At 42.5% G+C, this 18,786-nt stretch overlaps 1 protein-coding gene and 2 pseudogenes across 1 annotated transcript in view; 2 read left to right on the forward strand and 1 right to left on the reverse strand.

Annotated features, from left to right (window-relative positions):
• LOC139466771 (bridge-like lipid transfer protein family member 3B) overlaps positions 1-5,335 on the reverse strand; it is a 122,478-nt gene extending 117,143 nt beyond the window's left edge. The window contains exon 1 of the mRNA XM_071248446.1: positions 5,222-5,335. Coding sequence (XP_071104547.1) covers positions 5,222-5,265 — 44 coding nt within the window. The 5' untranslated portion in view covers positions 5,266-5,335. The remainder of the gene's footprint in view (positions 1-5,221) is intronic.
• Positions 5,336-12,814: 7,479 nt separating this feature from the next.
• LOC139466969 (carbonyl reductase [NADPH] 1 pseudogene) lies at positions 12,815-13,672 on the forward strand (annotated as a pseudogene).
• A 3,260-nt stretch (positions 13,673-16,932) lies between these two features.
• Positions 16,933-17,790, forward strand: LOC139466970 (carbonyl reductase [NADPH] 1 pseudogene; annotated as a pseudogene).
• The last annotated feature ends 996 nt before the right edge of the window (positions 17,791-18,786 follow it).

An 18,786-nucleotide genomic window follows, 5' to 3' on the forward strand; every position in this document is an offset into this window, starting at 1 on the left:
AAAGAACACACAATTTTTTCACATTACGACAATTAGTCTGTCATGTCATGCCATTAACCAGATGACAAAAAAACGAAAAACATGGTTTGATTTTAGGCTAATGTCCTAAATATAACCTCTCAGTCTTGAATAAAAACCCTCAACAAAATAAATAAAACAATATAAGAAAAGCATATTTTCGATCCTATTTACTGTCTACCTCAGGACAGTGTCTGAAATAATTTTATAACCCAACAAGAAAGTTGAATTTAAATGTATCCTTGCATACTGTGTTTTTGAAACTCCAAGAAGTGTTTCTGATTAAGCATCTTAACATCAATCCCAATACACTAAAATTAAGACTAGATTGACTAATTAAAGCGTAGTTACTTCCTTTCATCCACTGTTAATAATGGATAGCTGAAGACAGTGTGAGAAAAATTACGTCTTGATTCAGTTGAAATAATGCAAACAATTTCTTGCCAATCAACGTGGAGTAAGGATAAAACTGAATACATAAGTAATCAGCGTTCAGTAATTACCTGTTTTTTACCGGCAAAATTAGGCTTGGACCGGTAATTCATGTGACTGCCAGTCCCTATGGACCGGCAAATAAAGTACTTTTAAATCTTTGTTGTTGAACAAAACATTGGCAATAATCTTATAAGTACATTTTTAGAACAAAGTCAGCTTGTCTGTTACCATCAGGGTTTCCCCTTGTCTACTTCTAGGTTAAATATCCATTTGAAGCGACCTCGTCTGGAAATATTAAAAAAAAGAGAGAAAATTGTGACTGAAGTTTGTGTGAATGACGTACAGATCTAACAAAGTCACTTCAGAGATGACATCTTTGCACTGAACATGATGTTGAATGAATTAAAACCAAATAATTTTCATACATTTTTTTTATTTGTTGAAAGTTGGGACTGGCAAAAATTTGGGGGGACTGGTAATTTTTAGAGTTTTAAAAGCCAGCGGGAATACTGAAGTAGTCTTAAAATTATCTGCTAGACAAGTGGGCGGGTGGAGGAATATTTCATGCAGCCTGAGAGAAAAGTCACCAGCCACAGGCAGGCAGTTATTTTGGACAGTGCTTCAGGAATATCAAGGTTAATCTGTTTCACAAGGAAATAAATGGGTCTTTACCAACAATTTAGCTTAAGACATTGTTGTTCAGGATGAAATAAAATAAATTTCTTATCACATTATTTAAAATAAAACAAAATGCTATCTAAAAATCTCATGTATTAGGCTAAAAAAAATAATAGTCTTGGTTCTGAGGCACCACCCACATCTTCATAAACATGATAAAGTCTGCCAAACATTTTGTTTTTATTTCCATTTAAATTTTTTTAATTAATCCTAATACTTCAAAACAATGCGATCCAATATAGCACACAGTTACTTCCCTTTTCATGCAAATTGCTATACTGCACATCTCGTGTTATGGTCATGGCGGCAATAGGAGTTTGTATGCTTGTTTATGTAGGGAGGCCCTTTCCCAGGTTGATGGAACACAACTGTGTATTTGGTTACATACTAGTTTGAACAAGCAAAATAAAACAACAAACCACTGCCCGCCCCATTATATTTTCAAAAGTCATTACTTGAGAACCAATTCTTTCTTTTTTTTAAGCCTTATAAATAAACTTGTCAGTGCAGGTATGATCATCAATATTCCAACAATGATCTTTATCATCCAAAACTGGCTCCCACAGGAGATATTGCTTGGATTAGATCAAGCGATATCTACACTGTAGATATCGCTGCAATGAAAATACATCACAATGCTTTGCAGACCATTGTGATGTCACTGGTTACCGTGACGGCACAATCAAATGACATCACTAATGGCTCTGCTACTGAAGCTGTTAGCAGTACTTTTTACACTGAAGACACTGCTAATTACTGTCTACAAATTGAAAAAGTTGGAAGAATGATGTTGGATCATAAATAAAATCTCACCCTCGTGTCTTTTGATATCAAATATATCAACACACATTGATAAAAGTGGCAAAAATCCTCGGCAAGCCTCGGAATTTTTTCACTTTTGTCAACTCGTGTTGATATATTTGATATCAAAAGACACTCGGGTGAGATTCTCTATGTCTACAAATTGAAAAAGGTGGAAGAATGATGTTGAATGATAAATAAAATCTCACCCTCGTGTCTTCACTCGGGTGAGATTCTCTATTTACCAGCTTACTGTTGGAGTTCGAAAAAATGATAGGTTGTTGTCCAAGTAAAACACAGTTTTATGGTGTCTGACGCATATTTGTGGCCAAGTTGTCACAAGCACCTGCGGCCTATGATGGAAATCTCTCCCACTGTATATGTGCCGTAATAAGTTGATACAGATGCAAGCTCTTTATATTCAGTTCCAGAAACCATCACATTAACTCACATGGATACAGTTACACACAGGATCCAGAAGCACATACACCATGATACACAGCATTCAAAAACTACTTTTTCAACCTAGTGCCATTTCACAAAAATACAGCTAACAACATTTTTGGGGACTTTCTGGCAATTTTGAGTACCTAATGATAACAACAAATCTCTTGCTCTCGGGAATTTTCAACTTAGTTTTTTTCACATCCTTCGACAGAAATTGTCCTTAGAGGCAGATCAGTTGACATTCTCGCCTACATCGATGCATGGTTTCAGTCTCAAATTATCGAAGTCAGGGCTGTATTATTTAGTTACCAGTCCTACTACAAGAGAGTTTTGTTTGTTTGTTGTTTAACACCACACTAAGCAATATTTCAGCTATATGATGGTGGTCTGTAAATAGTCGAGTATGTACCAGACAATCCAGTGACTGACGTCATGAGCATTGATCCATGCAATTGGGATACGATGACATGTATCAATCAAATCAGCAAGCCCGACCACCCGATCCCGTTAGTCGCCTCTTACAACAAGTATAGTCGCCTTTTACGGCAAGCATGGGGAAGACCATTCCTACCCCGGATCTTCACGGGTTTCTAGCAAGTCTACAATTACAAAGATATTGACCAATACAAAAGATACCTACAAAACATTTATTTCCCCAGACATTTTCCCCTTATATACACTGACACATTTTGAACAATTCTGATAACATGTAGTAAGCCATTCTGGAAACCATAAACCATATTAAACTTAAGGCTACAAACGAATATCACACAAGGACCACACAACAGTGGTGCTGAAAGCAGCAATCCTGACAATAGATATCAAGCATTGTTGGATCATAGGTTTTCTGTCTTCCCGAGGCAAGAGAGTTAACTGACTATAAAAGTCCGGTTTAACACCCTTGCCGAACTAGGATGGTATTATGGAGTTACATTTTGGCTGGACTAACGAGTACAAACTACTAAGTTTTTATGTAAAAAGCTGGTTTTCACAGGTGTATAAAATAAATGAATACCAGAAGAACAAAAAAGTCAGTTGAAAATATTGACCATTTGTTGAAGAATAGCTCATTCCTTTTGACTGTGCAACTGATTTTGCATTTTCCCAGTCAAAGAAACAAAAATGATAATCTCATAGCACTCTGTGAACGTTTCATGTTTGCTCTACCTTACAGTCCTGATGAAGTAATTGGTAAGTTGCATCTTCTGTGTAATCCGCCTCAGTAGCAGTACTAACAGGATGACTTTAGACTCTTAGCATGCATTCATAAATGGTAGTTATTGAGGAAATATTATCTGTGATTAATGATTATCCAGTGTATTATTAATTAAAATCTCCCTTCCATTATGCTTGTTTGTTGTTTAACGCCTCACTCAGAAATATTCCAGCTATATGACGGCGATCTGTAAATAATCGAGTCTGGACCAGACAATCCAGAGATTGACATCATGAGTATCTATCAACGCAATTGGGATAGGATAATATGCATCAACCAAGTCTGCGAGCCTAACCACCAGATCCCGTTAGTCGCCTCTTACGACTAGCATAGTCCCCTTTTACAGCAAGCATCTGTTGCTGAAGACCTGTTCTACCCCGGATTTTCACAGTAAGAAAGATGTTTAACAAATTACTTCCTTAAAAATCGCCATGTGTGCGGAGTGTACAAAACTATCTTATTTTGCACCCGTTAGTTCATAATATAATAAAAGCATTATTTAAAACATATCAGCAAACAGTCTAGTTTCAATAAATCAGATAATATATCTAAAACCTGCAATCAATACATAATAGTTAAAAGTCTGAAAATGAACTTCGCGGAAAATGAGTGCGAATGTTTGATGCCATAGGGAGATTAACGTCATGGAGTGGAGAGATGATTATCAAGGATGACGTAATATATCCTTCTGGGATAAACAAACTTGTTGATGTTGGTCATCTGTCAGTCTAATATGCGCTAAAAAAACACATAGCTGCAGGTCTATTATCCAGGAGCAAAACATATTTTAATGTGGTATTATTGCGACTTAATTGTTTGTATATATAAAAGTATAATGGTATCACTCATTTTGCCCATTTTTGAACATAAAAACATAATGTTCCATTTTCAAAATTTGAAGGGCTATCATAACCTGTGTTGTACAGTTTATTGACCCACACCGACACTCATCAAACACTGGCATGGGACCTGGTACTTGGGAAACAAGCAATTTGGGGACAACGTTTTCACATGTTTCTGTTTTGGAAATTATAGTTTCCTTCCTGATGATAAGAGTGAGTGAGTGAGTGTGGTTTTACGCCGCGTTTAGCAATATTTCAGCAATATCAAGGCGGGGGACACCAGAAATGGGCTTCACACATTGTACCCATGTCGGGAATCGAACCCGGGTCTTCGGCATGGCGAGCGAATGCTTTAACCACTAGGCTACCCGACCGCCCCCCTGATGATAAGACCTATCTTTACAACAGACAAACAGCCACACTTGACAACCATGTCCCTGTAGACATCGGACACGCCCACACCTTTCTGACTCCTATTGCATTATGAGTCATATTAAATTACTTAATATTCTACACAACAATTGACCCATGTCTCCCCTGTTTCTTTTCAAATAATCACCATGTACGGTCCTCTTTACCCCATATCCCCCATATGGAGTTGATTTTTTAAATTCATGATTTTGTTTGAAATCACAATCAGATGTAGAGATGTCTGCTAATTCTAGTTTCGAATGACAACTTGTTTGACATATATCTGAGCACTTGTCACTGTGTTTCGGTCATGACTTCCGGGACACAGTCGCATTGTGGTGATTTTAAATGACTATCAAATGTAAATACTTACTTAGATAGATGTTTCAAAATTTGATTTTTCAATAAGGACGCCATCCCGAGTCATCTGCGACTTGCTACGTGTTCACACTCATTTTCGCTCGAAAGTCTCAGTTGCTATCGCCATGTCGTCTTCTAGCTGTCGCTGATAACACGCAAAACAAATTATATATTCCTTTTGAATAAATATATGTTCGTGTTACTTTTTAGTCATTTGTCAATCAATTTAGATTAAACAATACAAAACAAGACACACGGTGCATTGTTTGTCATATTAGCAAGCCTAGTTACGAATGTTAATGATGTATGCGGGCACCAAAGGGACGTAACTCTGATAAATGTCAATGACATTGGAAGTGCACATCTCAACAATAGGATCGATTCCATATGATCTCAGCTTTGACTTTCCGCGCAGTCTGTCAAAGACATTCTTGAAACCCACTTGCATGTGTTCCAGTAGGTTTGGAGCGAGAAGGGGAACATGTACTCCCGAGTTTCAGGATGTCTAAAAGATAGCATTCAATATGTATCAATTTTATTAAAAAATTAAAGATCCATCCAAATGTTTCAAAAATGTTTTATTCTGTTTATAACAAAATCCCCAAACCACCTATGTACATTAAGTGTCAAAAGATGTTACCATGGTATCAGTCCATCTGCGTTAAATATTACCAGGGTGCCAGCTAACTAGTCCGGCAATATGAAATGTTACCAGGGTGTCGGTCTCGTTCTACATGAAATGTTACCAGGGTGTCGGTCCGTCTACAGGAAATGTTTCAACGGTGTCAGTCCGTCTACATGAAATGTTACCAGGGTGTCGGTCTCGTTCTACATGAAATGTTTCAACGGTGTCAGTCCGTCAACATGAAATGTTACCAGGGTGTCGGTATCGTTCTACATGAAATGTTCCAACGGTGTCAGTCCGTCAACATGAAATGTTACCAGGGTGTCGGTCTCGTTCTACATGAAATGTTTCAACGGTGTCAGTCCGTCTACATGAAATGTTTCAACGGTGTCAGTCTGTCTACAGGAAATGTTACCATGCAGGGTGTCAGTCCTTACAGGAAATGTTACCAGTTTAAATTGCCAGTCCGTCTACAGGAAATGTTACCAGGGTGTCAGTCCTTCTACAGGAAATGTAACCAGTTTAAATGGCCAGTCCGTGTACATGAAATGTTACCAGGGTGTCGGTCTTGATCTACATGAAATGTTTCAACGGTGTCAGTCTGTCAACATGAAATGTTACCAGGGTGTCGGTCTCGTTCTACATGAAATGTTTCAACGGTGTCAGTCCGTCAACATGAAATGTTACCAGGGTGTCGGTCTCGTTCTACATGAAATGTTTCAACGGTGTCAGTCCGTCAACATGAAATTTTACCAGGGTGTCGGTCTTGTTCTACATGAAATGTTTCAACGGTGTAAGTCCGTCAACATGAAATGTTACCAGGGTGTCGGTCTCGTTCTACATGAAATGTTTCAACGGTGTCAGTCCGTCAACATGAAATGTTACCAGGGTGTCGGTCTTGATCTACATGAAATGTTTCAACGGTGTCAGTCTGTCTACAGGAAATGTTACCATGCAGGGTGTCAGTCCTTACAGGAAATGTTACCAGTTTAAATTGCCAGTCCGTCTACAGGAAATGTTACCAGGGTGTCAGTCCTTCTACAGGAAATGTAACCAGTTTAAATGGCCAGTCCGCCTACAGTAAATGTTACCAGTTTGCCAGTCCGTCTAAAGGAAATGTTACCAGTTTGCCAGTCCGTCTACAGGAAATGTTACCAGTTTGCCAGTCCGTCTACAGGAAATGTTACCAGGGTGTCAGTCCTTCTACAGGAAATGTAACCAGTTTAAATGGCCAGTCCGCCTACAGTAAATGTTACCAGTTTGCCAGTCCGTCTAAAGGAAATGTTACCAGTTTGCCAGTCCGTCTACAGGAAATGTTACCAGTTTGCCAGTCCGTCTACAGGAAATGTTACCAGTTTGCCAGTCCGTCTATAGGAAATGTTACCAGGGTGACAGAATAAGAGAATAGTTCAATAATTTACCTCACACAAGTTTGATTTAACTACGCAAGTTCATTCAAATACTGAAAAGCAAAATGAAACATTGGGATTTTACTGCCGCTTCATACATTCTAAGTTTGCTTTCGATTTCAAAGCCAAAGACGACCCTGGTGACCGCGTGTTGACCAAGGTACAGCCAAAGTAAGCATGGTTGACCAATATAAGCACGTGTTAACTGATTTACGTCATACTTCGGTTGACCTTGGTTGCCCACACCTACTGAGCCCCCGGGGTGCGGTACTCTGTTTTGTGACCTCCAAGTGACGTCATCTATCGTTAATCCTAATTCGTTTAACGCTGCTTTTAACAGTATTCCAGTTATATCACGGCGTGTCAGCTTAATGTGTGAGGAAAGCCCGAAGTGATGCAGGTCGCAGACGTTTACCACTTCGGTGAAACCCACGAGCACGGGTATGGAGCTGACAAACCCTAGAAACATAATCAGGGCGAACTGGAATTCGAACCCACAATCATAGGTTTCTGGCGTGTCCAAGGGACGCAACTCTGCATAGCAAATCGCGGCGCCTCAGACGACTGGGCCACTCGTGCCCCTTCATTTAGGGGTTCAACCATGAAGAATGACAATAATTGACTATGTATTGATAGTGTATATGTATTCTGATATGTGTCAGTGTAGTTCAACTTTCGATTACTGACACATTGTACATACGTTAGAATAAATTATGAGACTTTGCTAATGAATTTGTATATCTGTTTTACCTGTTAATTTGAATGTTCTTGTTTTAAATGCATTTAATGGAAAAGGTACAATGTACAAAAAATGTAATACTCATTAACCTCTCGTAGTTGTGTATCATAGCGGTACACATGGCTGCTGTGTTTCTCCGTCCCCTGAAAACCATCATTATATCTAACGTTGCAATTTATGCGTTTTATTTCGGATACTGCCCTTGGTTATGTAGGATAAAGCACGGCAAACGTACTTTAAGTTTAAAACCCGTATTCGCGGGAGAAAACCGAGTGTAATGGTTTTAAATATCCTAAAAAAAACGAGGACAAGTATTTTATCAAACTAATAAACCGAAAAAAAGAAACTAAAAACATTTATCAACATTTTTACTTTCCACGAACTTTAGGAAACGGACGTAAAATATCTGTTGCTAGCCTACAGTTCTGGAAAAAGACATTCTTTAAAGTATTGTGATTTATCAGCGCCTCTGTGGCCCAGTGGTACACTCACGGATACGAAAGTTGCGTGTTCGATCCTCGGGAATATAAAGAAAATATTTGTGAGTTCCGTGCAAATTGAAATACACACGCGTTCCCCCATTTCTTGCCCTTTTAAAATCCACCCAGATCGGATAACATTCATTCCTTGTTGAATTGCTACCACATGCCAAGATTGACAATAAATCAGCGACATCAAGCCCTTGGACGATTGCAAGCTGGATAACTGCCCGGCAAGTAGCCAATGCATTTCAAGTCCACCTAAGGACCATATACAGGCTCCAGCAACGATACCAGACCACCAACACTACCGATGATCGACCACGTAGTTGAAGACCAAGGGTCACCACCCGACGTCAGAATCGTCAGATTGTGCGACAGCATCTTCAAGATCGCTTTGTTTCTGCTGCAGAAACTGCGCGACGGACCATGTGGACACACCAGCGACACATTAGTACAGACACCGTGCATCGACAATTGACGAGCAGACACCTGTCACAGGCCACACCGAGGATCCATTATGACACCACGTCATCGCCGGGACCGTCTTCAGTGGGCAACACAGCACCAGCATTGGCGCCACCAGCAGTGGGGAAGAGTTCTCTTTTCAGACGAGAGCCGTTACTGTATCTCAACAGCAGATGGCAGAGAGTCTTGCGACGCCATGGGGAACGTTATTCGGATGCTTGAGTTGTTGACAGAGACTCGTGGGCTTGTCCGAGCATCATGGTGAGGGTTGGAATTAGTCTTGCGCAGAGGGTCGTCCCTTTGGTCTTCCAGAACATCGGTCCAGAGAGAGGCAATGGTGTCACAGCAGTTCGGTAAATTGATCAAGTCTTGAGACCACACGCCATACCTCATTTGGCACGTCGCCGCAACCACGAGTTTCAGCATGATAACGCCCGTGCCCACTCTGCGAGAGCAACAAGAGACTTCCTCCAGCAGAATAGCATCAGAACCATGCAGTTGACTGTCCTCAGTCCCGTTTTAAATCCCATTGAGCACCTGTGGGATGAGATTCAATGACGGCTGAATGACGCCCGACCAAGACCGACAACTGCAGCTGAACTGCATCAGGCGTTCCTCAGAGTGTTGGCTCAAGTGCCTATACCTTCATCAACCGCCTCATCCATTCCATGTATCGACGTTGCACGACGATCATCAATGTACATGGCGGACACACGAGATACTGACTTGTGATGCCATTTTCTGAGAGACTAGTGTTGTGTTTCACTTTAAGAACATTTGTCACTTTAATTTCAACCTTGATGATCAGTTTTGCCAACTTTCATCTTTTTATTATGTCTCAAAGTATGTTTACAGTGTTTGGACAAATAAGGTTTCTCATATATCTATCAATGTGACGTTTCTTTTGCGGTTCAGTATATATTTCGCTCGGCAATGTAAGTTACAAATAATATCAGTCTTCGGAAAGTTAATAGAACGAGAAATACAATGTATTTCATTTCAGTAGCCTGACATGTTTAAATAGCATCTCTGTGACAGCTGTGAAGCAAACGATTCTTATAAACGCAAAAGACATTTAACACACGTGATCATATATATGTTTCCCATTAGGAATTTGCATATTTGCGTATTTATGCGCATGCGTGTACATTTACTACTGTTCGCAAATGGCTACAGCCAGCTGCTTCTCATGATGTCTCTAAACATACAGAATACATTAATAGAGGTTGTCAAACAACTTTAGCTCCTTCCCCTCATGTCAAAGGTCACGTGGTTTGACAGACATATTGGATTTAAGGAGATTATCGCTTCCAAAGCTTTTAACATGAATTCCCCAATCAGACACAGTTTACTGACTCCGAGCCAAGCTATCATTGTTTTAAACCCTTAATGCCGACTGCCAGGCAGGGCAACAACAAAGTAGCATCTTTTAACGTATTTTGGTTTGATGTGGCCGGGTATCGAACCCCGGACCTTCCGTCCTCAAGGCGGACGTTCTACCACTAGACCATGGAGGAGATCTCGTTTCCTAAGCGTTAATCATGTGAATATCAATATTCATTCACCACCTCATCCATTACTTATTAGACTGTTGAAGACAGTCTCAAAATAATATTCAGTGGCAAACTCTACCTGTTCAGTCGGAAAATGTTTTGTTTCTATTTTACGTTTCACAAGAGCGTGGGCTTCAAGTAGCTAGGTGTGGTTTACGAGTTTTATAGCTATCTATTAGGATATGGTTCATGCTTAATTAAGTAGACATACATATATTAACATCACATTAACATATACTGAGGTGAGGTGAGGTGAGGTGAAATTGGGTTTAACGTCGCGTCCAAGATTATTGCACTTATATGGCGACGTGCATGTGTGTGGCTGCTTGTACTAGTCCGGACTGATGCCGATTTATTGTGCTAGCCCACTGAGATACCATGCCGCAGTTTAACATGAACACCCCACTCAGACACAGTATACTGACTCCGAGCCGACCAGTCCTTGTTTTAGCCCCTTAATGCCGAGCGCCAGACACGGTAACAACAAGTACCATCTTTTAAAGCGGTATGACGCGGCCGGGGATCGAACCCCGGACCTTCCGCTCTCCGGGCGGACGCTCTACCACTAGACCACGGAGGCGGTCTAACATATATCGGAAAATTATGGGAATGCGTAGCAACTGGGACGAATTGAGTGCGGTTTTCAAGAAATATTAAAATCTGATTCAGCAAAGTTAAAACATTGTGTAACCCAGGTACCTATATATGTGTTTGTTTAATTGTTTGTTTGTTGTTTAAAGCCGCACTCAGCAATAATCCAGCTATATGACGGCAGTCTGTAAATAATCGAGTCTGGGCCAGGCAATCCAGTCATTGACATCAGCCAAGTCAGCGACCCTGACCATCCGATCCCGTTAGTCGCGTCTTACGACAAGCATGGGTTGCTGAAGACCTCTTGAAAAGTCTGGCTACCTTGCCATCAGGAACGACGTCTCATCTTCCCGAGGCAAGGGAGCTAACTGACTATAAAAGTCGAGTTTACATCCTTGCCACACTAGGCTGGAATTATGGAGTTATATTTTGGCTGGACTAACGAGTCTAGGCATAGTCCATACAAAATCGCGTTACGAAATCAACATCCGGTTAGTAAACTGCCGTGCAGATTTCGGTCGATTGCAGGATTTGCAAAGCATGCGCACAGTCAAATTTGCGTCAACAGGTATTTTTCAAATCTTTTCATGTTTTGTGATCAACATACACTTGATGCACTTTTCGAAGTGAGACCCGTTTTGTTACAATATATATCTTGACTATCGACCCTATCGTCTTCAATGGGCGCTTCCATTTTGTTTGAAGCAACTGCAAGTGATATGAGAGGTGGAATCTGACTGGTCAATAGTAAGGACAAAGAAGGGACATAACTCTGATCGAACCCAGAAATTCCAGACAAGTTCGGCAAGGGTTGAAACTGGACTTTTAGTCAGTTGACTCCCTTGCATCGGGAAGATGCAACGTTTCGTCAGGGAGGCTGGTTGTGGCTTAACCTCGATAACGATCCTCGGCCCAGCACAATACAAGGGTTAGTGGTTTTCATCAAAAGATCGAGTAAAAGTCTCTGGGCACAAGAGTGTGGCAAAGCCCAGATTTCAAACGCTTTAACGCTTTAACGCTTTAACGCTTTAACCACTAGGCTTCCCCACCGCCCCTGTGAATATTATGTATTACTCAATTGAATTTATTTGTATTATTTTTATAAGATATACAAACGACTTAACGGAACACGGTATTACGCCATTATCTGCAAAGTCCAAGACAATGTTCCCTGTGCCAGGAACCGCTTCTTGCTGATTCGAATCCCGAATTCATCCTGAAAATGATCCTTGTTTTGTCAGCACCTTCGTCGTGGGCTTCACAAAAGTGGTACACGTCAGCGTACGATGTCCCTCGTGGTTCTCTACCACACTAGGCCTGCGGTCCACGCTTCCATACGACGCTAAACCCGACTCACTCACTCTTGAAGTCATCACTCATGTACACTATACAATACCAATGTCACCGACACAAATATGTTTTTCTTTGTGTCCCTAAAGGGTTTCCGTAGCTAAGAGTCGCAATATAAAAGTCCAGATGGTCATGATGGATTGGCATACCGTTCAATAGAAGACTGTATCTGCCACATCGGTATGCACTCGTAGGCTCCGGCACATTTGCAAACGAATCACCCAAACCAACAGACGACATTTGTGAAAAACGCATTAAGCAGATCGATACCTAAGCAGACGACACTGGTGGAATACACGAAATCAGCAGACGACACAGGTGGAATACACGAAATCAGCAGACGACACTTGTGGAATACACGAAATCAGCAGACGACACTGGTGGAGTCCGCCATGTCTGGTTCCGGGAGAGTAGCTGTTGTGACGGGAGGCAACAGAGGCATCGGACTCAGTCTGGTTCGTAATCTGTGTCAAACATTTGACGGGACTGTGTATCTCACAGCCAGGAATGTGGAACGGGGCAAGAAGGCTGTTCAAGATCTGAAGACACAAGGTTTCAATCCTCGCTTCCATCAATTGGATATCGACTCGAGAGACAGTATTTGTGATTTCGCCAAACATCTGAAGGAGATCCACGATGGAGTTGATGTAGTCATTGCCAACGGTGCCGTAAGTTACGAGAAGAACAGTCCCATCCCTTTAGCAGAGCAGTCGGAAGCCAACATCCGCATCAACAACATCGGCAACGCAAACCTGTACCAAGCCCTAGATCCACTTCTCAGACAAGATGGCCGCTATGTCATCGTGTCGAGTCGTTTCGGGCAATTGACCAACATCTCTGAGAAGCTTCGACCAAAGTTCCAAACTGACAATATGTCGATTGACCAACTAAACTGTGTCCTCAACGAATATGTGACATCAACCAAGGACGGGAGCTACAAGGACAAAGGGTGGCCTGATTGGCCAAACGTCATGTCCCAGGTGGGTCGTGTAGCTCTGACCAGAATCATTGTGCAGAACTTGAAGGATAACCCTCGTCGTCTGCTCGTGAACGCCTCCTGTCCCGGATGGACAGTCACTGACGCCGCAAGGTCATATCTGGACGAAAGAGGAATGTTTGGTGACGTGAAGGCAAAGAACCCAGATGAAGCAGCCGTCGACGTCGTTTGGTTGGCCACGTTGCCAGCTGGAACGACGTCGCCACATGGAGAGTTGGTCCAGTACAGAAAGAGTGTGTCCTATGAAGGGTAACATGCCACTTCCATAACCCAATGTCCTACACAAACTGTACAGCTAGCAGCGTGATGCTTGGAGTGAGTGAGTGAGTGAGTGAGTTGGGTTTAACGCCGCTTTTAACAGTATTCCAGTTATATCGCGGCGTGTCAGCTTAATGTGGGAGGAAAGCCCGAAGTGATGCAGGTCTCAGACGTTTACCACTTCGGTAAAACCCACGAGCACGGGTATGGTGCTGACAAACCTAGAAACATAATCAGGGCGAACCGGGATTCGAACCCACAAACATAGGTTTCTGGCGTGTCCAGGGGACGCAACTCTGCACAGCGAATCGCGGCGCCTTAGACGACTGGGCCACCCGTGCCCCCGTGATGCTTGGACATAAATATACCTTTACTATATATTTCCTTATCAGACACTCAGAACAGATGTGTATAACCTGGCTGTTTGCGAAACAATTTCATTCCAGCGACGGATGCAAAAAACAAATGGCCCGAAAAGGCTTCCGTACATTTCATTGATTTTTTAGGTATGTTTTAAAAACGCTGCTGGTGTTTCAATTGAAATAAATGAAACGGTATCGTGTTACGAGTATGCTTTTGTATTATAATGATTATTATGCTATCACCTGTTTTCGACAGGCTGTTAGCCATATGTCATAATCGGTAAAGGGTATGTTTGTTACGAGTTCCTACGTGTTTTCTGAAGTCTGTTGTTCGTGTTCTGATGGTTTTGTTGTTAGGCATGATACAGGAGCGGTCGGGTAGCCTAGTGGTTCAAGCGTTCGCTTGTCACGCCGAAGACCAGGGTTCGATTCCCGACATGGGTACAATGTGTGAAGCCCATTTGTGGTGTCCCCCGCCGTGATATTGCTGGAATATTGCAAAAAGCGGCGTAAAACCATACTCACTCACTCATGATACAGTTCGCACAAACTGCCGAATCGTTTTATTCAACCTGACGCCTGCTTTCCGCCATCTTACCTGTCGTAGATCCTGAGACAGGCCCTGCTTTGTCTTAATATAATTTTTGTCTTAAATTTTAAGATATCTTAGCGCTAAAAACACTTTGAGAATACGCTTAGCTAAGATATATTCTTTCGCTACAACGTAACGACAATCGCTAAGCTTTCTTTTGCTGCAACAGCTTTACGACAATCGTAGCATTAAGATAGCTTTGACAATACACTTAGCTCAGCTTTCTTTCCCTGCGACAGCTTTACGACAATCGTAACGCAGAGGTAGCTTCGAGAATGAATTCACTTAGTTACGTTTTCTTTCGCTGTGATAGCTTTACGACAATCGTAACGCAGAGATGACTTTGAGAATGAATTCACTCAGTTACGTTTTCTTACACTGCGACAGCTTTACGAAAATCGTAGCGCTAACATGACTGTGAGAAGCACTTAGCTGAGCTTTTTTTAGCTGCAACAGCTTTACAATCGTAGCGCTAACATAGCCTGGAGAATCCACTTAGCAAAGCTATCTTTTGCTGTGACAGCTTTACGGTAATCGTAGCGCGAAGATCGACAGGTGGTTAGCCTTGTACTCACAATTGAATGCCTGTAGTCCACGTTAACATACCTCCTGTACGCTACAAGCTACAATACAGGACCGTGCTATCAGTTGTACCTTCTACTAATACTAACAGTACACCTGGCTACACTCTGGGATCAGAAAGGGTGGCCCAGTCGTCTAAGGCGGCGCGATTCGCTGTGCAGAGGTGCCTCCCTTGGGCACGCCAGAAACCTATGATCGTGATTTCGAATCCCGGTTCGCCCCGATTATGTTCTCAGGTTTGTCAGCACCTAACCCGTGCTCGTGGGTTTTACCGAAGTGGTAAACGTCTGAGATCAACATCACCTCAGGCTTTCCTCCCACATTAAGCTGACACGCCGTGATATAACTGGAATACTATCAAAAGTGGCGTTAAACCCAACTCACTCACTCTTCAATTGTCCAGGCAAGAGTATGTGGAAGGGCAAGTTTTGTGACCTTTATAAAGCCACGCTCTGGTACCAGGTGAAGATCTGTGAAGTAAAACAAAAACACCAAATCCATGCATAATAATTTACAAACAAGGTATTTTTTTCATATTTGAAATATAAATTGTTTGATAGGCATTTCTAAGAAGTTGACGGATGACAAAGTAGACACAATTCATAGATATCATTAAAAGCATAATAAACAAGTTGTACTATACACCCTCGTGTGGTCATCTTCATGGACATCCTCTTGAGGACGCTGCGTCCTTTTCAAACGAAACACCGTGAAAACACGTAATTGCACATTGGATGGAATTATGTTCATCATTGATATTGTTGGTTTGTTGTTTAACGCTGCACTAAGCAATATTTCAGCTATATGACGGTGGTCTGTACATAATCGAGTCTGAATCAGACAATGCAGTAATTGATATCATGAGCATCGATCTACACAATTGGGATACGATGACATGCATCAGCCAAGTCAGCGAGCCTGACCACCCGATCCCGTTAGTCGCCTTTTACGACAAGCATAGTCGCCATTTCCGGCAAGCATGGGTTGCTGAAGACCTATTCTACCCCGGAATCTCCACTGGTCCCACATTGATATTATTGACACACATGCCCAGTACTATTACTCTGGAGGATTCGATATACGTTTTCAAATACAAACTGTCATTTCTATTTATTACTCTTCAATTAAATGAATAATTATGAGTTTCCTCACACAAATGTAGATGGAATGTGTTTTAACAAAACCACAAGCCCGAGTACAAAAGCCTGGTATTCATTTTGTTTTTACCTTTCCTTATTTTCAGTAAGGCAGTATTCGGTATAAATCGATTTACGAAAAGCGTCATTCAGTATTCGTAGGCTTCGCGTGCCCGCAGGAGTTCGCTGTCACTGTGACTCAGCAGTATTTATCTGAGATAACATTCCTTCAAGTGGATGGCGTTGTCGTTTAATTTGCTGTCGAGAATTCCATATCAGGACAACGCTGTATAAGGGGTCGTTTGCAACATAGCAATTGTGAAGATCGGCACTACTCACCAGAAGCAGACGACACTCGGAATACCTTATTTTGGCAGAAGAAACTTGTAGAATCCTCTAAACTACTCCAAATTGGCAGACGAGTCCTACACTGAACAGACGACACTGGTGAAATCCACGAAATCAGCAGACGACACTTGTGGCATCCACGAAAGCAGCAGACGACACTTGTAGCATCCACGAAATCAGCAGACGACACTTGTGGCATCCACGAAATCAGCAGACGACACTGGTGGAGTCCGCCATGTCTGGTTCCGGGAGAGTAGCTGTTGTGACGGGAGGCAACAGAGGCATCGGACTCGGTCTGGTTCGTAATCTGTGTCAAACATTTGACGGGACTGTGTATCTCACAGCCAGGAATGAGGAACGGGGCAAGAAGGCTGTTCAAGATCTGAAGACACAAGGTTTCAATCCTCGCTTCCATCAACTGGATATCGACTCGAGAGACAGTATTTCTGAATTCGCCAAATATCTGAAGGAGACCCACGGTGGAGTTGATGTAGTCATTGCCAACGGTGCCGTAAGTTACGAGAAGAACAGTCCCATCCCTTTAGCAGAGCAGTCGGAAGCCTACATCCGCATCAACAACATCGGCAACGCAAACCTGTACCAAGCCCTAGATCCACTTCTCAGACAAGATGGCCGCTACGTTATCGTGTCGAGTGGGTTCGGGCAATTGACCAACATCTCTGAGAAGCTTCGACCAAAGTTCCAAACTGACAATATGTCGATTGACCAACTAAACTGTGTCCTCAACGAATATGTGACATCTACCAAGGACGGGAGCTACAAGGACAAAGGGTGGCCAGTTTGGCCAAACGTCATTTCCAAGCTGGGTCTTGTTGCTCTAACCAGAATCATTGTGCAGAACTTGAAGGATAACCCTCGTCGTCTGCTCGTGAACGCCTCCTGTCCCGGATGGACAGTCACTGAGGCTACCAAGACGTATCTTGATGATAAGGGGATGGTTGGTGACGCGAAGGCAAAGAACCCAGATGAAGCTGCTGTCGACGTCGTTTGGTTGGCCACGTTGCCAGCTGGAACGACGTCACCAATGGGAGTGTTGGTCCAGTATAGAAAGGTCATGTCCTATGAAGGGTAGCCAGCCATGACGCACCTAGTTTGTAGACTGTTAGCTTCGGGCAATATCGCCTATAGGACGGATACTCTAGAAATTGAAATTTTCAGTGTCGTCACGTATATCAGGGACAATATAAGTCTCTTATACAGAGCCTCTGCTTGTATAATTCAGATCAGGCAGCCAGTACACGTGTGAAGAGCTCTGCTGACGTGTGCATGGCCGTGCGACTGCAGGTTTAGCCTTTATCTTCCATGAGTTTACTGTTCAGTGCTGTGTCTTATTTTTGTCACTGTTATTGCTGTACTGTGAAATACCATAAATTCAGACGGTTACCAAAGATGGTCCGGGTGGCGAAACCGAATAATCGTGTTTTGGTTCCTGTTTTCGAACTTTCTCCGTCGTTTTTTTATAATGGTTCGAGGAAAGCATGACATTTGTACAGACGCTCCATCAGGAACCACCCAGGAGGAAAGTGTTTGGAATAACGGTGTCCGAGCGGGGTTTCACTGTGTTCAGGAATGTGAATGTCCAACATATGCTTAGGTTTAAATTGAAAAGAAACTAGTGAGGTTGTTTCTCTCGTTTTCTATGTATTGTACTGTGTGCCTGATTCTGACTATGTCCTCGTCGGCGTGCACGTCGATGTACGAGGGGCACCTGGCCGGTCTGTATGTCGACGTACGAAGGGCACCTGATCGGTCAGTATGTCGATGTACGAAGGGCACCTGATCGGTCAGTATGTCGATGTACGAAGGGCACCTGGTCGGTCTGTATGTCGATGTACGAAGGGCACCTGATCGGTCAGTATGTCGATGTACGAAGGGCACCTGATCGGTCAGTATGTCGATGTACGAAGGGCACCTGATCGGTCAGTATGTCGATGTGCTAAGGGCACCTGGTCGTTTAACGTCGCGATCAAGATTATTGCACTTATATAGCGATGTGCATGCCCAGCTGAGATAACATGCGGCTGTTTAACTGGGACACCCCACTCAAACCCATATCCTGCCAACCAGT

This window comes from Haliotis cracherodii, unplaced genomic scaffold, assembly GCF_022045235.1.
Source record: "Haliotis cracherodii isolate W230 unplaced genomic scaffold, xgHalCrac1.p SCAF_19, whole genome shotgun sequence".
Classification (NCBI taxonomy): Eukaryota; Metazoa; Mollusca; class Gastropoda; order Lepetellida; family Haliotidae; genus Haliotis; species Haliotis cracherodii.